The sequence below is a fragment of the Hylobates moloch genome, unplaced genomic scaffold (assembly GCF_009828535.3).
Source record: "Hylobates moloch isolate HMO894 unplaced genomic scaffold, HMol_V3 SCAFFOLD_6, whole genome shotgun sequence".
Lineage (NCBI taxonomy): Eukaryota > Metazoa > Chordata > Mammalia > Primates > Hylobatidae > Hylobates > Hylobates moloch.
This window is the reverse complement of record NW_026652281.1, coordinates 89,553,985-89,578,173: the sequence shown is the minus strand read 5'-3', so window position 1 is coordinate 89,578,173 and position 24,189 is coordinate 89,553,985. Positions and strand designations below refer to the sequence as shown.

The 24,189-nt window shown below is 40.0% G+C and overlaps 1 protein-coding gene across 6 annotated transcripts in view; it reads right to left on the bottom strand.

Annotated features, from left to right (window-relative positions):
• The window catches only part of FTO (FTO alpha-ketoglutarate dependent dioxygenase), a 413,232-nt gene that overhangs the window by 130,604 nt on the left and 258,439 nt on the right, over window positions 1-24,189 (bottom strand). Inside the window, exon 9 of one of the 6 annotated variants that reach the window (XM_058440996.1) lies at window positions 6,910-7,617. The exons of the other annotated variants lie outside the window; for them this stretch is intronic. Within the exon in view, the coding sequence (XP_058296979.1) occupies window positions 7,611-7,617 (7 nt within the window). The 3' untranslated portion in view covers window positions 6,910-7,610. Of the gene's footprint in view, window positions 1-6,909; window positions 7,618-24,189 lie in introns of those variants that run through there. 6 annotated transcript variants of the gene reach the window in all.

The following is a 24,189-nucleotide window of genomic DNA, read 5'->3' as shown; positions in this document are numbered from 1 at the left end:
ACTTGTTAACCAGGGTCAGAGAGCATCAGAAAATACTGCTATAGAAAAATATCACCTATAGAAAATTACATATAAAATATCACCAAATTAAGTTCCTGCATATATTACATCAAGATACAGTAAGCTCTATTTCAGAAATGGAAAGATGATTCAACAATATAAGATCCAATAATGTAATATGCCACATTTAAAGAATAAAGGAGAAAACCCATGTCATCATCTCAGTAGATACCCTCCTCCCCTCAAAATAGTATCTGATTAAATGCAACAACCATTAAAGAGAATTAAAGAGAATAAGAATTATTTTACTTAATAAAGGATATTAATCAGAAATCTCAGGAAATCTCCAGGTTAACTGCAAAACTTTTGAAATATCCTAATTAACAACAGAAAAAAAAAATCAAAGGATGCCTATTATCCCTACTACTAGTTAACATTATTCAAAAAAATATCAGCCAAGACAGGAAAAAAAGACCAACAAAAGTACGTTGGAAAGAAAAAGGCAACATCATTTTATTTTAGATTATTTAATTCCTTACTTAGAAATTCCAGAAGAATCAAATGAAAAACTACCAGAACTAATAAAATTTAGTAAGGTAACTATATGAATGTAAAAACTCAACAGCTACCAGACATATCTGTAATTCCATTACAACAGCAATAAACACAAATATCTAGAAATAAAGGAGAATGTGAAGAAAATTTTAAAACTCACTTAAGAACACAAAAGATGACATAAATAAATGAAGAAATAAATGAGGAGACATTTAAAAAATTCTCCAACATATATACCTATAAATTCAATGCATTTTTATTAAAATGCCAACAGGATTTAAAATTTTTATGGAATCTGACTATTGGAATCTAAGATTCATCTGACAAAAAGGGCATGAAAACAGTTAACGAAATTTTCTAAAAAGAAAATGGAGGGGGGCAGGCCCTATAATATCTAAAAACACACAAAGTTTTGGTAATTAGGCAAAAAAAAACCTGACACATAAATTTCTGCAAATTTAGTATATGATAAAAGTGTCTTTTCAAATCAGTGGAGGCAAGAATGGTTTATTCCATAAAAGGTGTTGTGCCAATTGCCTGTCCATTTGAAAACCTAATAATAAAGTTAATCCCTACTCAACAACCAGTGACAAAAGTAAAGTTCAGGTGGATTAAATAGGTAAACACTGAAAACAAAACTATGAAAGCATCAGAATACCATTAAAGTGAATTTCTTTAAAAACACAGTTTTTAAAGAAAGTTGCATCACCCCGGCTAATTTTTTGTATTTTATAGAGACGGGGTTTCACCATTTACCAGGATGGTCTCACTCTGACCTTGTGACCCCCAGGGATTACAGGCTTGAGCCACCGCGCCAGGCCAGAAAGTTGATCTTAAGAAAGATATAATGCACAAAAACTATGAGGGAAAAGAATAATATTTGATTAGAATAGCTGAAAGGAATACCACCTTAAGACATGCAAGACGAAAGACATCATTAAATTTTTGTAGTGAAAAGCACTACACTGGGGTGGGAGAGCCAGGGAACTTTGCATTTTTGGAGAGGTGGCACAGAGTCCTGATGACCAGCAAAGACTATGGTGGCAGGCTGCCTGGTTCTGATACTTACTTAATCAATCTGTGCCTCAAAGTTTTCATCTGTAGGTTAGGGGAAATAATAGTACCTACGCATAGGGTTGCTATAATCAGTACATGAATTCATATACATCCAGCACATGTTTGGCATGTAGTAAATACAATGTAAATCTTCATTGTTTGGGTGAGCCATATAAAATTGCTCATATGTGACTGTTCGGATTTACAAAAATAGTAATTTTATATGGTCCAATCTAATATTATTTATATTGTTTTGATTTTTAAAATATAAATTACATGTCTTTTTTGAGAACTGTAGAATGAGGGGATGAGGGTAAGATTCGTAGAGTACAGAGAGGCTGAAGGGAGCCACTCTGTATATGCTAATTGAGTATTTTCAATATCTGTATCTAGAAAGATCTTATCTTTAGGGAAGAAAGCCAATATTTAGAATAACTTTGCCAAGTAAAATGTGAGATATGCTTTCAAAATCTACTTTGCGCTTCTTTCCACACAAATCCACCGGACCAAATCTTTATACAAATCACTAAATTCTGTGTAATAGCAATAATTGTATTAAATTTGGAAAGTCAAAAAAAATTAAAGATAAAATAATGCAGAAATTAGCATAAAATAAATATGAAAACTTCTTTGGGCAAAGTATTCCACACTACTTTAGACTAAATAAATAGGTTTAAATTTGTTATGAATATAACAGCCTTACAACCTTTAGGACACAGCTGCAACTGCAACACCAAAAAAAAAACAAACTTACAATATTTAAAACCAAAATACGTGACTCTTTCTATTTACAAAATGTTAGCGTGGCTTTAATTTTAGTTGTTGAATGCTAATATTATCAAGTTTTCAATGTGCTCTATATAAAAACTAAAGTACAACATCCTCAGCTGAAGTCAATTTAGAAATAGAAATATATATATACACATAAAAACAAATCTCTAGTATTAAATACACAAACAACTCAAGGAGAGTAGAGATTCCTAGGAAATGTTTCTATAAATAGTTGACATTATTACACAATCTTCTCTGCATATGTTGTAATGGAAACATTGCTACGGGTGATTGAAGAAATAAGCAACTTTGACATTTCTGGATGTAACTTGAGGAGATTATTTCATCATAAAGGATTGATACAGAATATACTAACCAACAACTCAATGTCAAAACTCTCTTTGCAACTCTAAAACAGTGCAGAATGACATTTAAGATAATCCATTTATCACCATCCAATACAGGCTGCTTGTTCACAAAATGTCAGTGACAAGGCTGGAGCATTCCAATTCCTAGGCAGTGAGTGCATGTGACAAAGAATCTTTAATATAGCATCAAGTTCATTTCGTTATATGCTATTGCTGTACCTTGGACTTCAACCCCCATGGTTTTTGCAATTTATATGAGTAGCTGTACAAATGAAATGCCTTTTCTTTTTGTCACACACAACAGAAACATTCCCCTCTAAGGATAATGAAAGGTTTGCATGATCATTTGCAGGCAAGTCATTTACTCGTGGTGAATCTTGATGTTTTTATTAGACATCTTTACTAAGTTTAGTGCTTCAATTCTGAACAATAACAATTCTAAAAACGGAAATAATTCTTTGTAATAATAAAAAAGGTAATAGTGACTTGCATTTTTATGTTATTTATTCATATTTCAAAGTGGCTTTGTACAAGGTACTTCATATGCTCTTCATCAGACCCCTGTACTATTAGTCATAGGTTATCAACATCTTACAGGTGAAAAAAACTGAGGTGTAGGCAAGTTTAATCTTTTTGTCTGAGGTCTCACCGCAAGTCGGCATCATTCTATGTTGAAGCTAAAATGATCCTCAGAGTCAAATTAAGAAGCCCAAAGTTCAGAGATCACAAAACTGGCATTTTGTTTGACCAAGCAGGGTCCATAAATCTACATATCCTGAGATTTTATATAAATATGTGAATTTCTGGCTTTACTTGAAAATGTAGCAACACTGGGCCTCTATTCTGATGAGAAGCCATTGGCTAGAGCTCATCATCGCCCCCTTTAAATGAGGTATATGCTCTGCAGTTTACTACCTAGTCCATTTCACTCATTTTACACTTATTTTACATATGGTAAAGTGGATAGATCTTTAGTATAAGTTCTACAAGTTCTGAAAAATGTATATGCCCATATAACCATCAACCAATCACGATATGCATTTTCACACTCGCCCCAAAGTTCCTTCATGCCCCTTTCCACTGGGTCTCCCTCTTCTTTTCTTTTCCCTTCTCATTCATTTTTGATACTTCCCTGTTGGCATCTGAATTTGAAACCCCAGACACAGTCCAAATCTCTTCATATTACACACAGTAAGACCGAGCCCTAGGGAGAGGCAGAACCAGAGGCAGAATCCAGGTTTCCACACCTCTGGTCTCTAACACTATCCTCAAAACTAGCCCTTTCCAACCTGTTGCACTAGGGTTCACCTAAAAGAAAATGCCAAGATATCATTATCACAGGCTTTCAAGAGCCACCCAGGATGGGTGAACAATTAAGTCTGTGACTTCACCCCAAATGAATCAGATTTGGAGTGGTATTTAAGTAGCAAATGGGAATAAGCTTAAACAGAGACTTATCTGGGAGTCTAACTGTGGCCCAGATTTGATCAGGTTTACTCCCAGCAGTGGAGGTGGGACATGGGATGGCTCCATGTCCGACAAGGGGAGAGCATCTGGGGTCAGCCTCCTGCTGACTAGACTTGCCACTGTTAAACTCTGAAATGGCGGGAGCCCAGCAGCAAAAATAACCTCTGCTCTCGGTGCCAGGCCACCTGCTTCTTGTCTATGGCTGATGATCTTTGCTTAGGAGGCTAAGTGCCATATGGGATCCTGAACCCCTATTTTTTTGTGATAGTTATGAAAACAAGCCAGAATGCATTTTTCTGTGGAGCTGAGTCAATGCCTTACTTTCTCCATTAACCACCTTGGTTAAATTCCTACCTGGCGATGAAGTATAAAGAAAAACAGAAATAAGGCATGTTCCTTTTTTAGAAAAATATATTTTAAGAGGTCACAGTATCTCCAGAGCCAAAAGCAAGCAGCTCCATATGGCTTTACAGTGGCTGTCAGACAATGGTATCTCTACTATTCCATTAAGAGAATTTCCCTGCACTCTCCATAAACACTGAAGAGTGAGATTTTTCCTTCCTAAAAGTTTGCACTTTCTTCCTAAGAACGCTGGCTGAGAGCGAAGGATGTACCTAAAAGGTAGGGCTGATTGAAATGTAGGCAGTATGCACAGCCTCTGGGAACCACGCAGGCTTTCTCCACCAACATTTGAGTCTGTGGCTGATGGGAAACTGTAATAGCTGAAAGTAACCAATGAAATGAATCTGGTTCAGTCCCTACATTTAATTAATGAAGAAGCTGAGAGCCACAGAGGTGAACTAGTTAATAACTACATTTTATTACCAATCTATTGTCTTGGATTTCAATACGCAAGCAACTTAATATCTACATGGCATCATTTTAGTTCCATGCCACCATTCTGAGTTGAAGAGAAGCAACTCCATTTTGCAGATGGGGAGACAGATTTCTAGAAATAAAAAACTCATTTTTAGTTCAGAGAGATGAAGGATGATATTGGACAAGTATTTCCAATATCTTCAACACAAGTATTGAAAATACTTGTCCAATATCATACTTTCCAATACAAGTACTGGAAATTTCTAATACTCCGAGCCTTAGTTTCCTCACCTAAATGAGGATAATAATAATTGTCTAACAGGACTGTTAGGAAGATTCAAGAATACGTGAAGAATGCTGAAAGACCATTTCAGCACAGGATAAATATTTGTTGTGGTTGTTAAGCTATTATTAAACAAAGGGCAGTGCCAATAATAGGACCCCTGTCTCCATATGACTGGCTCAGTGCCTTTCCATTAGACCATGCTACATGAAACTCAGATTATACATCATTTGTAGTTAAAACATGCACCAAGCAGAGTGGTGAAGCAGGGAAGGGGGGAGGCAGTGAACAAAAACCATCTAAGACATAGAGATTAGCTGTTACCAAAATATGGCATCAGGTAATCATCATCCAAATTTGTGACTGCATAGAACAGCGCGGATGGGATTTTATTGGATGGCTTCTGCCAAAAACATACTGGCAGATACAGCCCTGAGCTTGTGGTTCACCAGACACACAAGAGCCCCTCTTCAAGAAGGGGATCCTGCTTAGGCCCTGGCCCAACTCCAAGTTAACACACAGTTAAAAGTAGCAGCTGCAGCACTGCTGAGACAGGGGGTCCCCTAGAGGAAGGCCTTGCCAAGGGGGCTGTTCCCAAATTATTTATCAATTGTTATAAAGAGAACTTTAGAAATACACACATATACACAAAGCAAACAAAACCTCCACAAAATTTAACCTTAGAAAATACAGATGTTATAAGAACAAATACAATTAGTCGACAGATTAACGTGAAAACCTCAAGAAATGCAAACTCAAACATCAATGAAGTCCAATTTTCTCCTACCAATTTAGAAGGAAAAACCTCTAAAATATAATAATGCTTCAAGGATAAATGTATACTTTGCTGATTGCAGTGTAAATTGGTGCAACGCTTTTGGAAAGCAATCTGGTAATATGTACCGAAAGCCATAAAAACGTTCATATCTTTTGACTTAGTAATCTTCCTTTTAGATTCTAAGGATCTAATCCAAAAAAAGAAGAAAGAAGTATAAGCAAATATGTAATTGCAGCATTACTTATAACTATGTTAAATCAAAAGCAACTTAAATGTCCAACAATAAGGAAATGATTTTGCATATTGTAATACATCCTCTAGATGGAATATCCAATAGCCATTATAAATTATATAAAGAAACTGCTTCTAATGGTAAGTGAAAAATCACAGGCTCCTATGGTTACAACTATTTTAAAACATGTATATAAAATAAAGACCCAAAGGGAAATATCTAAACATATTAATAGTTGTTTGGGGCTCAGTTTCTTACTATTAAGAAAAGTTTCCACACTGTTTATTATTTAGAATATTCCCACTTATGTTCTGAATTATGTATATAAGTGTGTGCAAACTAGCAACGCATAAAGTACATCCAACTACAGTTGAGCTTTATCTGCATGTTTTAAAACAGTGATTATCTGCCAACACTGAAAACTCAAAAAAGCGTCACATTTGCGGCTTTCACCAAAAAATCTAGTCTTGCAATCCTGGGCCCACACCTCTGTAAGGTAATAACTGTTTGGAATTGGAAGCAATTGTCCCTTGTAGACAGCATAAGTGCCCACCTGTTTGCCACACCCACCACCACCCTGTTGTCTTTTTCTTTTTTTCTTTTCTTTTTTTTTTTTTTTTTTGAGATGGAGTCTCGCTCTGCTGCCCAGGCTGGAGTACAATGGTGCAACCTCGGCTCACTACAACCTCTGCCTCCCAGGTTCAAGCAATTCTCCCTGCCTCAGCCTCCCGAGTAGCTGGGATTATAGGCGCCCGCCACCACGACCGGGTAATTTTTGTATTTTTAGTAGAGATGGGGATTCTCCATGTCGGCCAAGCTGGTCTCGAACTCCTGACCTCAAGGGATCCACATGCCTCGGTCTCCCAAAGTGCTGGGATTACAGGCTTGAGCTACCGCGCCCAGCCCCTGTTGTTTTTCACCCAAGCTGGCTCCCCTCTTGTATGTCACCTGCCCAATTCCTAGTCCATATGATTAAGGGGGGAAAATGATGATGGAGAACTGTAAATAATTTGAATTCCCTTTTAAACGGAAATCATTGCCTATTAAACTTGAGCTTTAGTTTGGTTTGTTAGGTCACCAGAAAATTACGGTCCAATCTACTACTCTCCTCACCATGCCACAGGCAATTTCAGGGTCTTTCTTATCAACAAAAGAACGATTGGCCACACCTCGCCTCCTCCGCTGGATGTGTTCCTCAGTCCAGAGTCTGCTGGTGCACTCTTTTCTTCTTTTCTTGAAGTTAGTCTGTGGCAAGGCCCTGGCTAGCCGCCTCCTCCATGCTCAGCAACTACAGAGGCGAGCACACTTTTAGACAGCAGTTCACAGCCACGTTACCCTAACTGCTTTTCGATATTACAGAGACAAATTATTTTCTGCGTTTCCTGAGACAGAGATGGAGCAGGTTACGGGCGAGGCTTTCTTTTTCCCTATACATATTCTAGCTATCATCTGGCAAAACTCTGGCTCTGTTTGCTGTAGGCAGATGTTTGCATTTTTTTTTCCCAGGGGCAGAAGGTATAGAAACAGAGAGTGTGCAGTAGTAGAGAGGTGACACTGGAGGATATAGGTCCTGTCACATCTATTGCATAAAGATGCAGTGTGGTGAGAACGTCTGAGAACTCGCTGTTTGTGAATCACTACAAAAAAAGCACAAACTACCAATGACAGTAAATATTACGTTCATTTACTTACACCCATGCAAAAGCCCATAATGTTGGTAGATGAATTAATGGAAAACAAGACAAAAAAAAATAAGCAAGTAATTTTCTAGTCTACATGTCTGATCTAGTGAAGGCTGAGGGACAGCTACTGGACCAATGACCTTTAGTAAACATCAGCGCTCTGGGCCGAATGTCCTTACCTGTTTCCTAAGGCTTGGGAAACTGTTATTCAGGCAAGAGATTTATTTCAGATAAACGACAAATGCTGTCCTTTAATTAACAACATCTATCTCTGGGACAAGCACATCAGGTATACAATACAGAAGATTATTTTAATATAAAGGACAGATGGCAACTTCACTCCTGGGACTTTCAAGGCTGCCCCAGAAAAACACACAATTTTAAAAGGCTTTGAGAATTCTCTAAGGAGAACCAGTCAGGAGATAAGAATGCTTCATTGCCCCATTTACAAAGTAAACCAGAAAGTGTCTCCGAATCACTCAGAAACACTTGAAGAAGGGTCAGGTAAATCTGAGAGAGGAAAATAATAACTTTTGCCCCACAGTGTAGTTGTGAATCTCGTGAAAGTTTTCTTTCCTCTGAATCAAACAGTACTAGATGAAAAGGAGTTTGAATGTGCTGTACTGAATAACAGTTTGGGCTTCATGATCACATAACAACAGAGCAAAACGAAACTTTCAAATATCCTCCTTACACCAATATCGAAAACATCCCACCAGGACACTGCCACCCAGCTGAGCACTGGTTTGCTTGGTAAAAGGATAGGATGAGGTCCCCAGCTCAAGTGAAATGTCTCTCCTTTCACGGTTCTCATTAATCTGATTCAACACACACATGTGTTGGTACAAGATTCCTACAGCATGTGTTATACCTGCCTAACTGGGTGCTAACATTATAAACCACACATCAACACTTCTTGTCCGAGTGTTAATGTCTATTAATGTCCTGCTGTGGAAAAGGCTCTTAGAGCCAGCCCACAGCCACAATTCAAGACTGCCTGCCACGAGTCCTAGACTTGGCCTGCTGATTTTAGATGGTGTATTTCATTACCAGAATTTCTGGAGGAGGGTGGCGATGATGGTGCTGTACTTGATTTTATGTTGCCAAGATTATCTTCATATATGAAACTTAAAAAGCCACATGAATCTGAAGGAACTTAGGACTGAGGAATCAACCACGTAGAATTTGGCTACTGATACCCCAGATACCAAATTAGGCTTTTCTGCTTCTGCACTGTGATGTTTTACAACACATTGATATGGGGAGGAAAGGGGCTTGCCCATGTCACAGTGAGCTTCCTTGTCTGCACATTTTCTATACATCCTATGAAGTCATGCACATTATCTCAAGCTGGATTTACTAAGTTCCTAAGTGCACATACAATGTGCTTGTATGTGCAATGTGTATATATGTATATCACTGATAGAGCCGAATCAAGTATATATGGTGAATTTCTTTTATATACATATGAAGGCTGCATAATATGTGAACACACACATATACATACATATAAATTAAAACAAATTAATTAAATGATAATTTCATAAATTTTGTGATGTTTTCTCAAGATTTGCTTGGCAGCACAAAAAGTGCATATTTAAACCACACAACTCCATTCCTGCAAATAATAATAAAAAAAGACATACACACAAGCACAACCGTCAAAATCGGATTTGCCCTTCTCTAAATTAATCCAATTATTCAAATGTCAGTTATATCTGTCACAGCCTGGCTCCTTGGGCCGAACCAAACTGTTAAAAATTAAAACTGTTTTACTTCGTTTAGTCTTTCTGCCTTTTTAGTGTAAAACCCACAGTCTCGACAAAAAGTTGTGGGATTTGACACTCAGTGCAACACAACCCTATTGCTGTCATCCATGCATAATTCACTTTGGAAATATGCACTTGCTTTAAAATATTACTAAAAAATACATGTAACATATGCTAATTTCACTGCGTTGGCTTGTAAGCTCTAGCCACTAGGTTATATGTAAACTTTGCCAAGTGCACACACTGTACATAAAGGGATTATAAATGAAAGGAAATATCTCTGTCCCTAGCTCTCTGTCTCCAGCCTTGGCCAAACTGACAGCCCCAAATCCCAGCACCATCTAACATGCCCTTCCCGTGGAGAAGACAGCCTGTTCTCAGAGTCTTAATTACATCCCAGCTGACTGCCCAGCGTTGCCAAAATCAGGCAACAAACGCTGGCCCTTCACTCACAATATGGTCTGCTAAACAGACTCCTGGTCACACAGAAAGAAACTTTCACAACGTGGAGAAATAAAGGGACAAGCAGGAGATCAAGGGAGAGCACAAACAGTAACCTAGGGGATGGAAGAGACAGAAACAATTCATCCCCACCGTGCAAAAAAGGGGAAAATAAAAAAGAAAAACCTTCTTTTCCCAGAATCCTTAGGCACCACTGCGCAGCGGAATTTTAACAAAGCTATCCTTATTATAATGAAATCAAAGACCAACTCATCCAGCCAAGAACTGCTGCTCCTCAAGATGTGAGGCTGATACTAAGACTCAGTAGATTAACGATTGTTAAGCAGGACTCACCCACTCCACATGGATCAGGCCATTATAATTACAGAAGAACAGCATGCAACATTCTACCATTGCAAATGGTATCATATGTTTTCCTGGCTGGCTTTCGGGAAAGGGTTTAGCTCATTTGACATGGCAGAAGGTCCTGGAGCCATGCATTCATAGCTACCTGTCTCTCATATCTAGCGGCATAAAATTAAGCTTATTTCTTTTTGTGATTGCATCACTTGTATATGACTGCAAAGATGGTCACTGAACTTGGAGGCTATTCTTGGCTTGGTCCACCTCTAAATAGAATTAGCTATTAAAAGGAAAATTTACTTTAAAAGGGAGCTTTGGAAGGCAGTTGTTCTCCAGAGCAACTGAAACCAAGATCAACAAAAGATCTTGAGAATGTGCTAATAGAGAAAGACCTGCTCTATGAATTAAAATGTTGTAGACTGAGAAATCAAACTGTGGTTTCAAATGTGGCCTACAAATCAGAAGTTATAAAGGCAGCTGCTTGGAATTTTCCTTGTTGATTTTGGTATTTGAGATTGTGATTGTGGGGATGCCATTTATTCAACACAATGGGAACACTGCTGCCTGGCATTCTGTCATAATTAAACTGCTTTTCATATCGGCAACTCCACATAGAATGTTCCAAGATTAATAACACTATGGATTTACTTATTTTAATGATGGTACAAGATTCTCCAGAACAGCGTAGGGGCAGAAAATTAAACAGTAAAAAAAAAAAATACATTATAAACACAATTTGCGAAACACTTAAATATACATCCTCATTAAGTTTCAAAATTACAGCTGCCATGGTGGCTCACACCTGTAATCCCAGCACTTTGGGAGGCCAAGGTGGGCGGATCACTTGAGGCCAGGAGTTCGAGACCAGCCTGGCCAACATGGTGAAACCCCATCTCTACTAAAAACACAAAAATTAGCTAGGCGTGGTGGCGTATGCCTGTAATACCAGCACTTGGGAGGCTGAGGCAGGAGAATCTCTTGAATCCGGGAGGCAGAGGTTGCAGTGAGCTGAGATCATGCCACTGCACTCCAGCCTGGGTGACAGAGGAAGACTCTATCTCAAAAAAAAAAAAAAAAAAGAAAAGTTTCAAAATTACTCTTAAAGCTGGCATTATTATTCTGATTTTACACAAGATGAAACTGAAGGTCCAGGAAGTTAAATGGCTTTTCCAAGATAACAGGAGTTTTGACTCCAAAACTCATTCTTTTTCCACTGCCCTATGTCGTTGCTCTAGAAAATAGAGAGAAAAGAGAGAATGAGGGTAACGAAATATTTCACAGGTACAGCATTAGATAAATCAAGAGAACACAAGAACCTTTAGTTATAGTAAGCCGATGGGTCAGGAGGCACTTAGGCAGGGAGCAAGGAAGTTGAGATGTTGAGAATGCAATTTCTGCTGACACCTCTCCTCCATCCCCAGTACAGTTGCCCTTGGGTGGGGACGGGTGATGACTTTTAAACAGAAAAGCTACCTACCCAAACATGCCACACAGTTAAATGATACTGCTACCCCTAGTGCCACTATTAATTCCCAAAAAGAATTTGATGTCACTAATCCCTACTATATGGAGCTAACATGATGGGACGTTTTATAAAAAGGAGGTCATCCCAGCACTTTGGGAGGCCAAGGTGGGCAGATCACAAGGTCAGGAGTTCAAGACCAACCTGGCAAATATGGTGAAACCCCATCTCTACTAAAAATACAAAAAAACAAGCCAGGCGTGGTGGCGCATGCCTGTAGTCCCAGCTACTTAGGGGGCTGAGGCAGGAGAATCGCTTGAACCCAGGAGGCGGAGGTTGCAGTGAGCCAAGATCACGCCACTGCACTCCAGCCTGGGCAACAGAAGGAGACTCCATCTCAAAAAAAAAAAGCTGGGGGAGGTCATCACTACAGGAATGGAGTAACAAGGAAACCATTACAATTGTTAGGGTAAATACTCATCAGCTGTTTTTGCTGATTGTTGTTTGTTTTCAGGTTTTCCTCTTATAAAATGCTTATTGGGAAAAAAGCTTCATTATAATATGTGTTTACCACGATTTAGCTAGAAAATAATAATCTAATGTCTCATATGTATCCATAAAATGAAATCTTCATACTATTTTATCCTTTGAGCTGAAATAAGGCTATAAGACAAGAAAACAAAGAATTCAGTATATGCCGTAACAGTGTTGAGTAATAACCAATTCAATGATTCATTATTTTCTATGAATCTTAAATAATGAAGATTTGGAATACTGTTTCCATTATAGAAGCAGACTACATTCAAATTGCATCTTGAGAATTGATACCAAACATCCTTAGGGGATAAATTCACTGCAATTTGAAGTCTGGGAAGGCAACCAACATATTTAATGGAAAGAACATGGACACGTTTAATATGTGCTTAAACAAGAGATTTAAAAAAAAAATTAAACCCCAGCCAATGAAAATGATTTCAAGTTCTGCTGAGAGAACATCTCTCTCACCAGCAATTTACATGAACAACAAATGAAAAAAGAATACAACATATTGGTTGTGTTCTGGTTCCCTTAAACATAAGCCTTCCTCCTGGCCTCAGCTACGGGTTGGTAAACTATGGCCTGACGACCAAATCCTGCCACCTCTTTTAGTAAACAAAGTTTTACTGGAACACAGCCACACTTACTCATTTACATATTGTCCAGGGCTGTTTTTGAACCACAACAACAGAGGAGAACAGTTGTGACAGAAACTGTATGGCTCACAAAATCTGAGATATTTACTATCTGGCCTTTTAAAGAAAAAAGTTTGCTGATCCCTGACCTGAACAAAGGCCTATAATTCACACGGGAAGGACCATGTCAGCTCAACCCATTCTAAATTATCCACACTTAGGAAAACGATTTTAAAGTTTAAATTTTAAGAAATACATTGGTAGGCTGGGCATGGCGGCTCACACCTATAATCCCAGCACTTTGGGAGGCCAAGGCAAGAGAATGACCTGAGGTCAGGAGTTTGAGACCAGCCTGGTCAACATGGTGAAACCCTGTCTCTACTAAAAATATAAAAATTAGCCAGGCGTTGTGGCGGGTGCCTGTAATCCCAGCTACTCGGGAGGCTGAGGCAGGAGAATCACTTGAACCTGGGAGGCGGAGGTTGCAGTGAGCTGAGATCGTGCTACTGCACTCCAGCCTGGGAGACAGAGTGAGACTCCATCTCAATAAAAAAATAAAAATAAATAAAATACATTGGTTTATATCCTGGCTGGGTTCAGTTTCGGCTTTAGTGACCAAAAGTCCAGCACTGGGTCGGCATCATTACCAGGAACAACTACAAGGATTTTAAGCAGTCTGCATATTTCCTGCTGAAAGTTCTTCTACTTTCTAAGATGAGTGCAATTAATTTCAGAGACACAAAGTTCTGGCTGCTCAAAACTGGTGAAGAGGCTTTAGAAGCAACAGACCCCAGGTTCAACATCCACCTTCCAAAATTTCTTAACAAATGGTAAGTGGGAATCATTACTTAAGCTTTCAGAGGCCCAGTTTCTTCACAGGTGAAGTGAGGGTATTCTACCTCAATGAACGAGTGAAACGTTGCAACGAATGCAAGGTGCTTATGGCGAAGGTCTGATGCTCTCTAAATGTCAGCATATGAAAGAGGAAAAGAATTACTGTATTTCAAGATTTCCAGAAGAAACTTTCAGGAGCAGGAGCCCTTATTTATGCACCACTCTCACCTCATCCAAATATTTGCCATCTTTTTTTTTTGAGGCGGAGTCTCCCTCTGTCACCCAGGCTGGAGTGCAGTGGTGCGATCTCAGCTCACTGCAAGCTCCGCCTCCCGGGTTCATGCCATTCTCCCTCAGCCTCCCAAGTAGCTGGGACTACAGGCACCCGCCACCATGCCTGGCTAATGTTTTGTATTTTTAGTAGAGACGAGGTTTCAACATGTTAGCCAGGATGGTCTTGATCTCCTGACCTCTTGATCCGCCTGCCTCAGCCTCCCAAAGTGCTGGGATTACAGGCGTGAGCCACTGCACCCAACCCTAATATTTGCCATCTTAAGACTCTTTTTACTTTAGTGAACTGTCTATATACATATAGATGTTTCCATTCTTAGTACCACGGAGAAGGGTCTTTATTTTCCTTTAACTTGGCCTCGTGACAGCCCCAAACTCAGTCATCCTCTCTACTACGCTCACATTTCAAGAATTTTCCAAATTCTGACCTTTATTTTATTTTATTTATTTATTTTTTGAGATGGAGTTTCGCTTTTATTGCCCAGGCTGGAGTGCAATGGCGCAATCTTGGCTCACTGCAACCTCTGCCTCCCAGATTCAAGCAATTCTCCTGCCTCAGTCTCCCGAGTAGCTGGGATTTCAGGTGCCCGCCACCATGCCCAGCTAATTTTTTGTATTTTAATACAGATGGGGTTTCACCATGTTGGCCAGGCTGGTCTTGAACTCCTGACCTCAGGTGACCCACCCGCCTCAGCCTCCCAAAATGCCAGGATTACAGGCGTGAGCCACCATGCCTGGCCCTTACCATTATTTTAAATCAGTTATCCTTTTGTATCTGTGGGGGATTCCTTCCAGGACCCTCCTCAGACACCAAAATCCATAGATGCATAAGTTCCTTCCACAAAATGGCATAATATTTGCATATAACCTACACACATCCTCCTACGTACTTTAAACCATCTTTAGATTACCCATAATTTGTAATGCAAAGTAAATGCTATGTTAATAGTTGTTACACTGTGTTGTTTAGGAAATAATGACAACAAAAAATTTCTGTATATGTTCAGTACAGACACAACCAACCATTTTTTTTCCTGAATATTTTTGAATCCCAGTTGGTTGAATCCACAGATGTGAAAACCCACAGATATGGAGAGCCAACTCAATACTGTTAAAATCACCAGCTTCCAAAGAAGCTCTTGTAGTATTAGTTCATTCTTGCACTGCTATAAAGAAATACCTGAGACTGGATAATTTATAAAGAAAAGAGGTTTAATTGGCTCATGGTTCTGCAGGCTGTACAGAATGCATGATGCTGGCATCCACTCAGCTTCTGGGGAGGCCTCAGGAAACTTGCAATGGTGGAAGGCAAAGGGGAAGCAAGCACGTCACGTGGCCAGATCAGAAGCAAGGGTCGGGGCAGAGGTGGTACATACTTTTTAACAACCAGATCTCACAAGAACTCACTCACTACACAGTACCAAGGGTGGATGGTGCTAAACCATTCATGAGAACTCTGTCCCATGATCCAATCACTTCCCACCAGGCTCCTCCTCCAACACTGGGGATTACAATTTGACATGAGATTTGGGCAGAGATACAGATCCAAACGATGTCAATCAGCTTGCATGCTGAAGTCTCCCCTATGTTCTCTGTGCTGTCCACACAAAACAGGTCAGTCTAGGCCCCAGCGATAACACAAAATATACAGAAAAATAAGTCCAGGTAAGATTTGGAGAGAAGAGCTCACCACTCCTGCTTGAGAGATACAGAGACCGAAACATGGAGAATTAGTTCTGGGTCTGAAATGCATACATGCAGCTATTATATGGCAACTTTTACTTGTGTTATTATGGTATCATTAGGATCCTCAAATACCAAAGACAAGAATGAATGTGCATCTGAAGGACCGCTGGGAACAAGTTAATGTTTGCCTGTGAATATACTGTTTTAAAATACCTAAAGCTTGTACATTTGGCAATTTCAGAAAATAGAACAAAGATTAGTCTTAGTTTAGTTTTGATGAAAATGCCAGTTTTTCCTATTGGATTTGAGGGTGGGAAAATAAATCTTCTACACTTGATACTCTATACATAATCTACCCATCTCATATATAAATGAAAGACTAATCCTTCTTTCATTTTCTCAGTGGGGAAAGAAAATATACATTTCTCATGCTGAACTTTGCTGCAAATTACTATAATTCAATTTTAGCAGATTTGAGTTGTTAAAAGAGCTTCTTTAAACAAAGCTTACGAATATCAGAAATAATGCAGACCAACATACATTCAGTATATTTGGGGCCTCACAAACTATATAGACTTCAACTTGCAATCTAAATCCTCAACCACAGACACTCTAATGCTAGCCATTATCATTCAAATTACAGTTGTCTGTCTATGTCAAGAGAGAAAGCACTTATGCAGGATGCATCATTATCTGTGGACTGTCCCTAAATTTGGGGGTAGAATGATGAAACATAATAACAAAACCCCATGTCTCTCTTCTAGTACTTTGAGGCTCAAGCCTCTCACATTTGCCTCTAATCAAAATATGGAGTACAACCTGCCTACTGTTTCCTAGTAAGGAGGTGACAAAGTCTTGGGATTCTAGAGATGTATGTCCCTGTAATTGACAGAGCCCTGCTATGTCTGTCAGGTGTGGTCTTCAGGTAGAAATTAAAGTAACTTACGATTGGTGTCAGTGTCTTCCCAAAGCATTAACATGAAAGCAAGCATAGTACTTCTACCACAAACCAGGCCTGAATTCTTATTCTGGATCCTGTCTGGAGCCTTCACCACGAGCTCTGACCACAAGCTAAGCATACAAATGAATGCTGTAAAAGAAATGATCTTCTATGCAATCTACCACAGAAACAGGGGCCTCAGAGATTTCACTAAACTCTGAATATGGTTTATATTGAAAAGTCTAAAATAATCTCCCTAATTCTGGTAAAAGGAGTTAACAGAAATTAGGAGATGGGCAGGGCAGTGAGGACTAGTGATTCGGATGCTTTGGGAGGTGGTGTACCTTGCGCGTACCTGTTCTGATGGGTTCTCATTGAAGTGGTACTGCCTGAGGTGTTCAAGGACTCCCAGTTAGAGCTGTGGATTCCAAAGGTGCCCGGTGGGAAGTCTTATTTCACACTGCCCATTTACCTAAGCATATACTGTGCCAGAGACTTACTGATACCACCAAGTATCTGTCACTGAATCAACCAGACTAGTGCAAATCACTGCCAATGTTGGTCATCATAACTGAATTCCCCAGGGTAGATCCCAACATATGCTGACTGAATTAGAAGCGAAAGTGTATTTTAAAACAGATTTCAGGTAAAGCTGATAAATGCCTGGCCAGACCTGAAATTGAAATGTCTCTGATAATGATGAAACACAAGCCAGTGCATCTGGCTAGCTACATCTGTCTTCCCAGGCTTCCAACAGAAGTTGGGATCTACTTTGGAAGAATGCACAATAGAACTCTCGTGAATTAGCTCAAAGAATTTAATACTTGTTGCAATTTTCTCCAATTTAGTATATGAAATAATAACATAGACAGCAATTACCATAAAGAAAAACTTCAGGTGCAACAGCATTAGTTCAACAGCTAGGATCAAGTGTCAGCCCAGAATAACAAATTTCATTCATTTTATCTCCAGCACTGGAGACATGCTGCTACTAGCTTTAATAGTCAGGAATGTCTGCTGGCTAAATGACTCTGCAGAGCTAGTCAAGTGAGGGCAGCCTGCGACAGTTTAATTGGTCTGCTCGCTATAACTCTATCTGGGGGCTGTAAGCAGTGGACTATAAACAAGCACAAAGCTGCACTCGATGCAGAGCAGAACAGCCTGCAGGAGAGGGAAAAAAAAAAGGAGAGCCTCTGATGGCAGGATCTCTCATTTACACTGGCGTCAGGTTGGCTACAGGTGAACTGGAGCAATGTAGGCACTGCAGCAGAAGAAAAGTGGGGTGAAGAGAGCAATCATTTATCTTGTATTGATTTCTGGACACCATCCTAGATCCAGTCCAAGATAGAAAGACAGTTTTCAGTTTTGTGCTTGCAAGAGACAAAAATGACGAGCACCAGTCCTCCTGTTTCTGATCATGTTTCCTTTAGAAACCATGCCACCCATAGATTTTTTTTCGGACAGGGAAATTCAAACAAGTTTATCACTGAAAAAGAGGGTTAGGGGCTGGTTAATCAGCCATTTGTCTTTGCTCTGGATCTGGGAGTCAAGGGGTCAAAACCAAGCACAATTGGGCCCTTTGGTTTTATCTCAGGTAACCCCCCCATCTCTGGTAATTGAACCCATTCCTTGTGGTCAGGGTTCCTGTCACTCATATTCAATGTCTGTCATTACTGAGAAATGCTTCATGTCATATTACACTGACAGAACCACTACAGCAAAGCTAGCAAGATTCCCCCAGCACCAGAGGTAAGACAATGGGAGCCTCTTTCAGACCAGTGATGTTTAACATTTTATGTGCTGACACTGTGTCTGTAAGCACAATATAATGAAAGTCTAGTAAATGGGAGATAAAAATTCATACTTTCCCTCCTTCAGGGGCTGCCAAGCACTCTCAGAAATAAAACAAGTTGGCAGCTCCAACGATACCATTGCACCAGTGCCACGCATGGCAGGCATTTTCTAAGTGTAGTGCGTGGATTTATACACGGATACACTCACAGCCGGGCACACATGTTCCCACTGGTTTTTCGATGTGGCTGTGTACAAAATACCCTTCCCCTGGCAGGGTGTGATTCATTGTCACAGGGTTAGTAACCTTAGACATCCAGCTCTTCTCTGAACATATTTTGAGACTCTCAAACTATGTAACGGAGAGAAGAGATGACCCCATTGCATCTTTAACAAAGTATGATTGTCATTCTGTTTGGAAGTCTCAGAAAATGAGTTCTGAGGCTAAGTGTGTCCCTGACAGGTTCAAAAATCCCCAAGTCCAGTCTTGAATACTGTTGACTCCTCATTTTCAAGGCTGTTCAACCAACCTGCTTTCCCATCCTCACGGTTCATCACTTCTTGCCATGCAGTTTACACACGAGTCTCCATGTTATTCACTCTCTATCACACTTTGCACCTTCATGCCCCTGGGCCTTTGCACATATCCATTCCATTTGGGAAGTCTTTCTTGGGCATCTTCCTCCTTCAGGGCCCACCTTGTACCCTACCTGCTCTATGGATGGGTATTTGATTCCCCTCTTTTCACTATCTTCTTCATGGTTAAAAGCTTAGGCTCCAGAATTAGGCTGGGGTAGTTTGAATCCTTGACCTGTCATTTAGGCAAGCTTGTAAACTCTCTATGCCTCAGTTTCCTCAGCTGTAAAGTACAGTTAACACCTCATATGGTTGTTGTGTGGATTAAATGAGATTACCCACAGTAACAGTTATAATGGTTACATGGTTACAAAAGTGTCCAGTACAAACACTCAATAAATGACAGTTATAATGACAATAATAATGATAATAATAATAAATAATATTATTATTAGCTACTACTGACATTCTCAAAGCACTCTGCTTACATCAGTAACAGGATGTTTCACTTTTCCTTGTTTTATAGTGACTGGTTTCCACTGTGCTCTTCCCACTTGGCATAGAGCTGTGGGCATCCACATCACCGGACAATTTGTTAGTAATGCAAATATTCAAGCCCCACTCAGGAAGGGCCCGCAATCTGTGTTTCACAAGCCCACAGGTGATTCTGATGCTAAAATTACAGAACCACTGGCCTAGGGCATGGGCTCTGGAACCAAACTTCCTGCTTGGGAATCCCAGTGGCCCTGCCTCCCAGCCTGGTGCTCCTGGGAAGGTTACTTGATGTCTTTTGGCTCCAGGTACCCTTTTCTTAAAATTAGAGATAATAAACATACCTACCATTGTAACAGTTAATTGACATAAAGCACTTAAGTACTTGGCACAGAGAGGCACTTAATATGCACTAGTAAGTATTATTATTTTTTAGGATTAAACACATTCATAATACATGCAAAGGATTTGGATGCTTTCGTAGGGGTTCAATGAGAATTTTAATTTTTAGTGGTATTCTTCTGAGTTTAAGCTTCCTGAGGGCAGAGACCCTGTCTTATTCACCCCCATCAGCTGCTGGAGCTGAACCCAGGCTTTGCTTTAAGCAGGCACTCTGAGAAAGGTTGGCTGCCTGGAGCTCCATGGTGAATCCACCGGCCTAGAAGTCAGGCTGGGTATTTATTTGGGGTTGTGCTCTGTTGGCTGCAAGGCAGAGAAACGAGACAATTCACTTTGGCTTTGGCAGCTTTCCTGAGGCCACTAGCCTGTGGCCAATTGTCTTTTGCACAGATCTCTCCTTCCCAGTTCCCAGGCTGCTTCCATTCAAGGTCACACCCTCTAAGCCTGGTAACTTTGGATTTCAAAATCATTTTGACTTGATATTTTACAGGGAACATGGCAGGCTTAGTGAGCTTAATCTCGCTCTCTCTTTTTTATACACCGGGGGTGGGACACCTTTTAACCTATCTGACAAAGCTTTAAAAAAGCCTCTGCTTAGAAACAGACTGCAGCCTGAAGCAGAATGTAAAAGCCGGCCGCCAGCTTCCCAGGCTGCCTGACCAAGTGTTCCCAAGCTTTCCACACTGGGGGAGGCAACCCAGGAAGAGGCACAATCACTCAGCACTCCTCTGCCATAAGAAACTATACTCACAAGTTCATTTCCCTCTCCATCCCTTTCTGGGGAAAATCAAAATTGGTTGCAGAAAAGAAACAGCTATCTAGCCAGTGGTTAACCTTCTCTAAGTGGGCCGATTCACCGATCTCTTAAAACGGCCAGGCATCCCCTATACCAAGAGTATTAAAAAGCTGATTTTGCAGTCAAGGAATGGATTGACCTACTTGGGAAAAGTTGCTATTTTAGACAAGTTCCAGGACCATAATAAATAGTAAATGTGAGCTGTTATTTTATTAGATGAAACCACACTACTATGTTCACTGTAAATAATATAATTCATGTAGCTAGTCAATATCAAAACTATAAATATTCAGTCCATGAGGGTCTGCTATTTATACAATAGAAGATAGGATTCTCCCAAATATGTATTCATAAGTTTGCCACATTAGTGGTTAGCAGGAGGTGGTCTCTAAATGCCTAAAGAGGCAGTTACTGATAGCAAAAAGAAGGTACTTTAAAAAAATACACATGAACACAGGAAGGGGAACATCACACACTGGGGACTGTTGTGGGGTGGGGGGAGGGGGGAGGGATGGCATTAGGAGATATACCTAATGCTAAATGACGAGTTAATGGGTGCAGCACACCAACATGGCACATGGATACATATGTAACAAACCTGCACATTGTGCACATGTACCCTAAAACTTAAAGTATAATAATAAAAAAATTACATTCAACTCCAATGAATAAATAAATTCCATGTCTTGATGATCATTTCTACTATCATTCCTCCTAATACCAGGTTACTGATAATTTGAGATTTTCTCCTACTGCCAGTAGCGGAAATTTAGGGAAGAAGAGAATTGAATATGCTATCTTTTGATGCACGAGAGCAACGTCAAGTAAATCCAGGTAACAGAGAAACAAATTAGAGTGGTATGAAAGTAACTCATGTTTCTCTCCAAAGGCACTATCACTATCACATAGTGCATAATAACATGTCAAATACAATGCCAGCAGTAGGGTCACAGACCCTATTCCACTACTACTGGACGAACCTTGGATAAGGTCTCAGATACTGACCAGATCCCCACACCGTCCAGTGGTAATCATTTTCTAGCATTCTACAATGAACCATGATGAAATTCAGAGAGGACAGTTTCAGATCTCAAAGCAACACACTCTGAAGAATAAAAATGAATTATATTCACCAAGCCAAGTGGAAGAAGTGCGTTGCAAAGAGAGTTCTAATGCTGAAATATCACATTGCCAAATGTCCCTGTCAAATCGTGGTTTAATTACCTTGGCCTCTATGCCTCTTATAATCACCTGTCATTAGCAACAATGCTTGCATCTGTTTACACGTCTGTCAGAAATGCCAGCCCTGGAGAAGCCAGGGGATAAGAAAATTTTATTGGGATATGCCCTCAATTGAAAAAAGGTCATCTTAAAGTTGACCTATCTATGCCCAGGCCAAGTCTTAAAAAGATAATCTAAGGAAAGGATCCCTGAAGCAAACATCTACATATTATAGAAATACATTTTAAATGGGGTTGTCTTAGTTCTAAAACCAAAGGAGGACCAGGTGCGGCAGCTCATGCCTGTAATCCCAGCACTTTGGGAGGCCGAGGTAGGCGGATCACCTGAAGTCGGGAGTTCGAGACCAGCCTGACCAACATGGAGAAACCCCGTCTCTACTAAAAATACAAAAAATTAGCCTGGCGTGGTGGCACACGCCTGTAATCCCAGCTACCTGGGAGGCTGAGGCAGGAGAATCGCTTGAACCCGGGAGGCGGAGGTTGCAGTGAGCCGAGATTGTGCCACTGCACTCCAGCCTGGGCAATGAGAACGAAACTCCATCTAAAAAAGAAAAAGAAAAAAAAAAAAAAAACCAAAGAGGAAAACTTGGATGTTTCATGACTGTATTATGCCTCCTTTTATAGCATTTCTGCTTGTCTCTGGGAAATATACTGGTGAGATGTGTTCTAATTGCAATAGTCTTCATGATCTTTTCACCCTGATGGTCTCCTGAACCTCACAAGGTCCTACTTCTTCCACTAATTTTCCTCTTCTCCTCCAGAGACGAGATCTGCTTTCTTCATCACTTAGTAGCTGCCACTACCTGCTCGATTTGAGAGAATTTTCTCCCAAAGACAGGCTTCATAATAGACCATCCACTCCCCAGAGCATTCTTTCCTCCCCACAGCCCTAAGAACAAGCACACAGATCCTTTTGGTTCTGACATTTAGCGTATCAACTGGAAAACAGAGAAAGAGACAGGGAGAGAAATATCACAGGGATGCTCAAAGCCTGTCATGTTTTTAGTTAGTGGTCAGTGATTTTTAGGTTCTCAGATGTTAAATGGTTTGAGTTGAAGTTTTGTCAATAGCTATCTTTAACTTTCTCTGAATTCAGTTTCATCGTCTATAACATGGGGATGAAACCACTCACCTTTGTATGATTACTACAAGGAAAAAATTTAAAGATACACACAAACCATCAACACATAGGAGGTGCAAAATAGATTTTTTTTTCAATTTTTATTTTAAATTTTTTTTGTAGAGATGGGATCTGGCTATGTTGCCCAGGCCGGTCTCGAACTCCTAGCTTCAAGCAATCCTCCCACCTTGGCCTTCCAAAGCCCTGGGATTACAAGCATGAGCCATCACACCCAGCCTCAATAGTTTTGAGCTCCAATTTTGATGCCCTCTTTCTTTCCATAAAGACTTTCCCAACTCACACTGACTACTTATTTCAAAGAGCTCATGATTTACTTACAGTCAATGTTATTTAATCTGGCATTTATCTCACAATCGATTATGTCTCTTTCCCAACAACTAAACTATAACCTTGATTAGAGGAACTGTGTTTTCCATAGCACCTAATACAGCACTGGCCCCACAGTGGAAACTTTCCGTATACTTTGTAAATAGAATTTGGATTTATGTTCCGTCTGTCAGCAAACTCCATGATGAAGTCTTTACTCCAACCCTAAAATGTGACCCCTCCTTCCTCTCTCATCCCATCTCACTTACTTTTCCCTCTGTCCTATTGACTGGTTCCTTCTCTTCTCCCTCATCTCAGCTTAAATGAGGCTTCCCTAAAAATTTCCATTCCCCTCCCCAATTGCCTACCTGTTGCCTTTCTCTATAGTGCATGTCGTTATCTGACATCCTCTTTTTTACTTGCTTGCTTATTTTTAGTCAGCCTCTTGCCATAGACTATAAGCTCTACCAGCACAAGA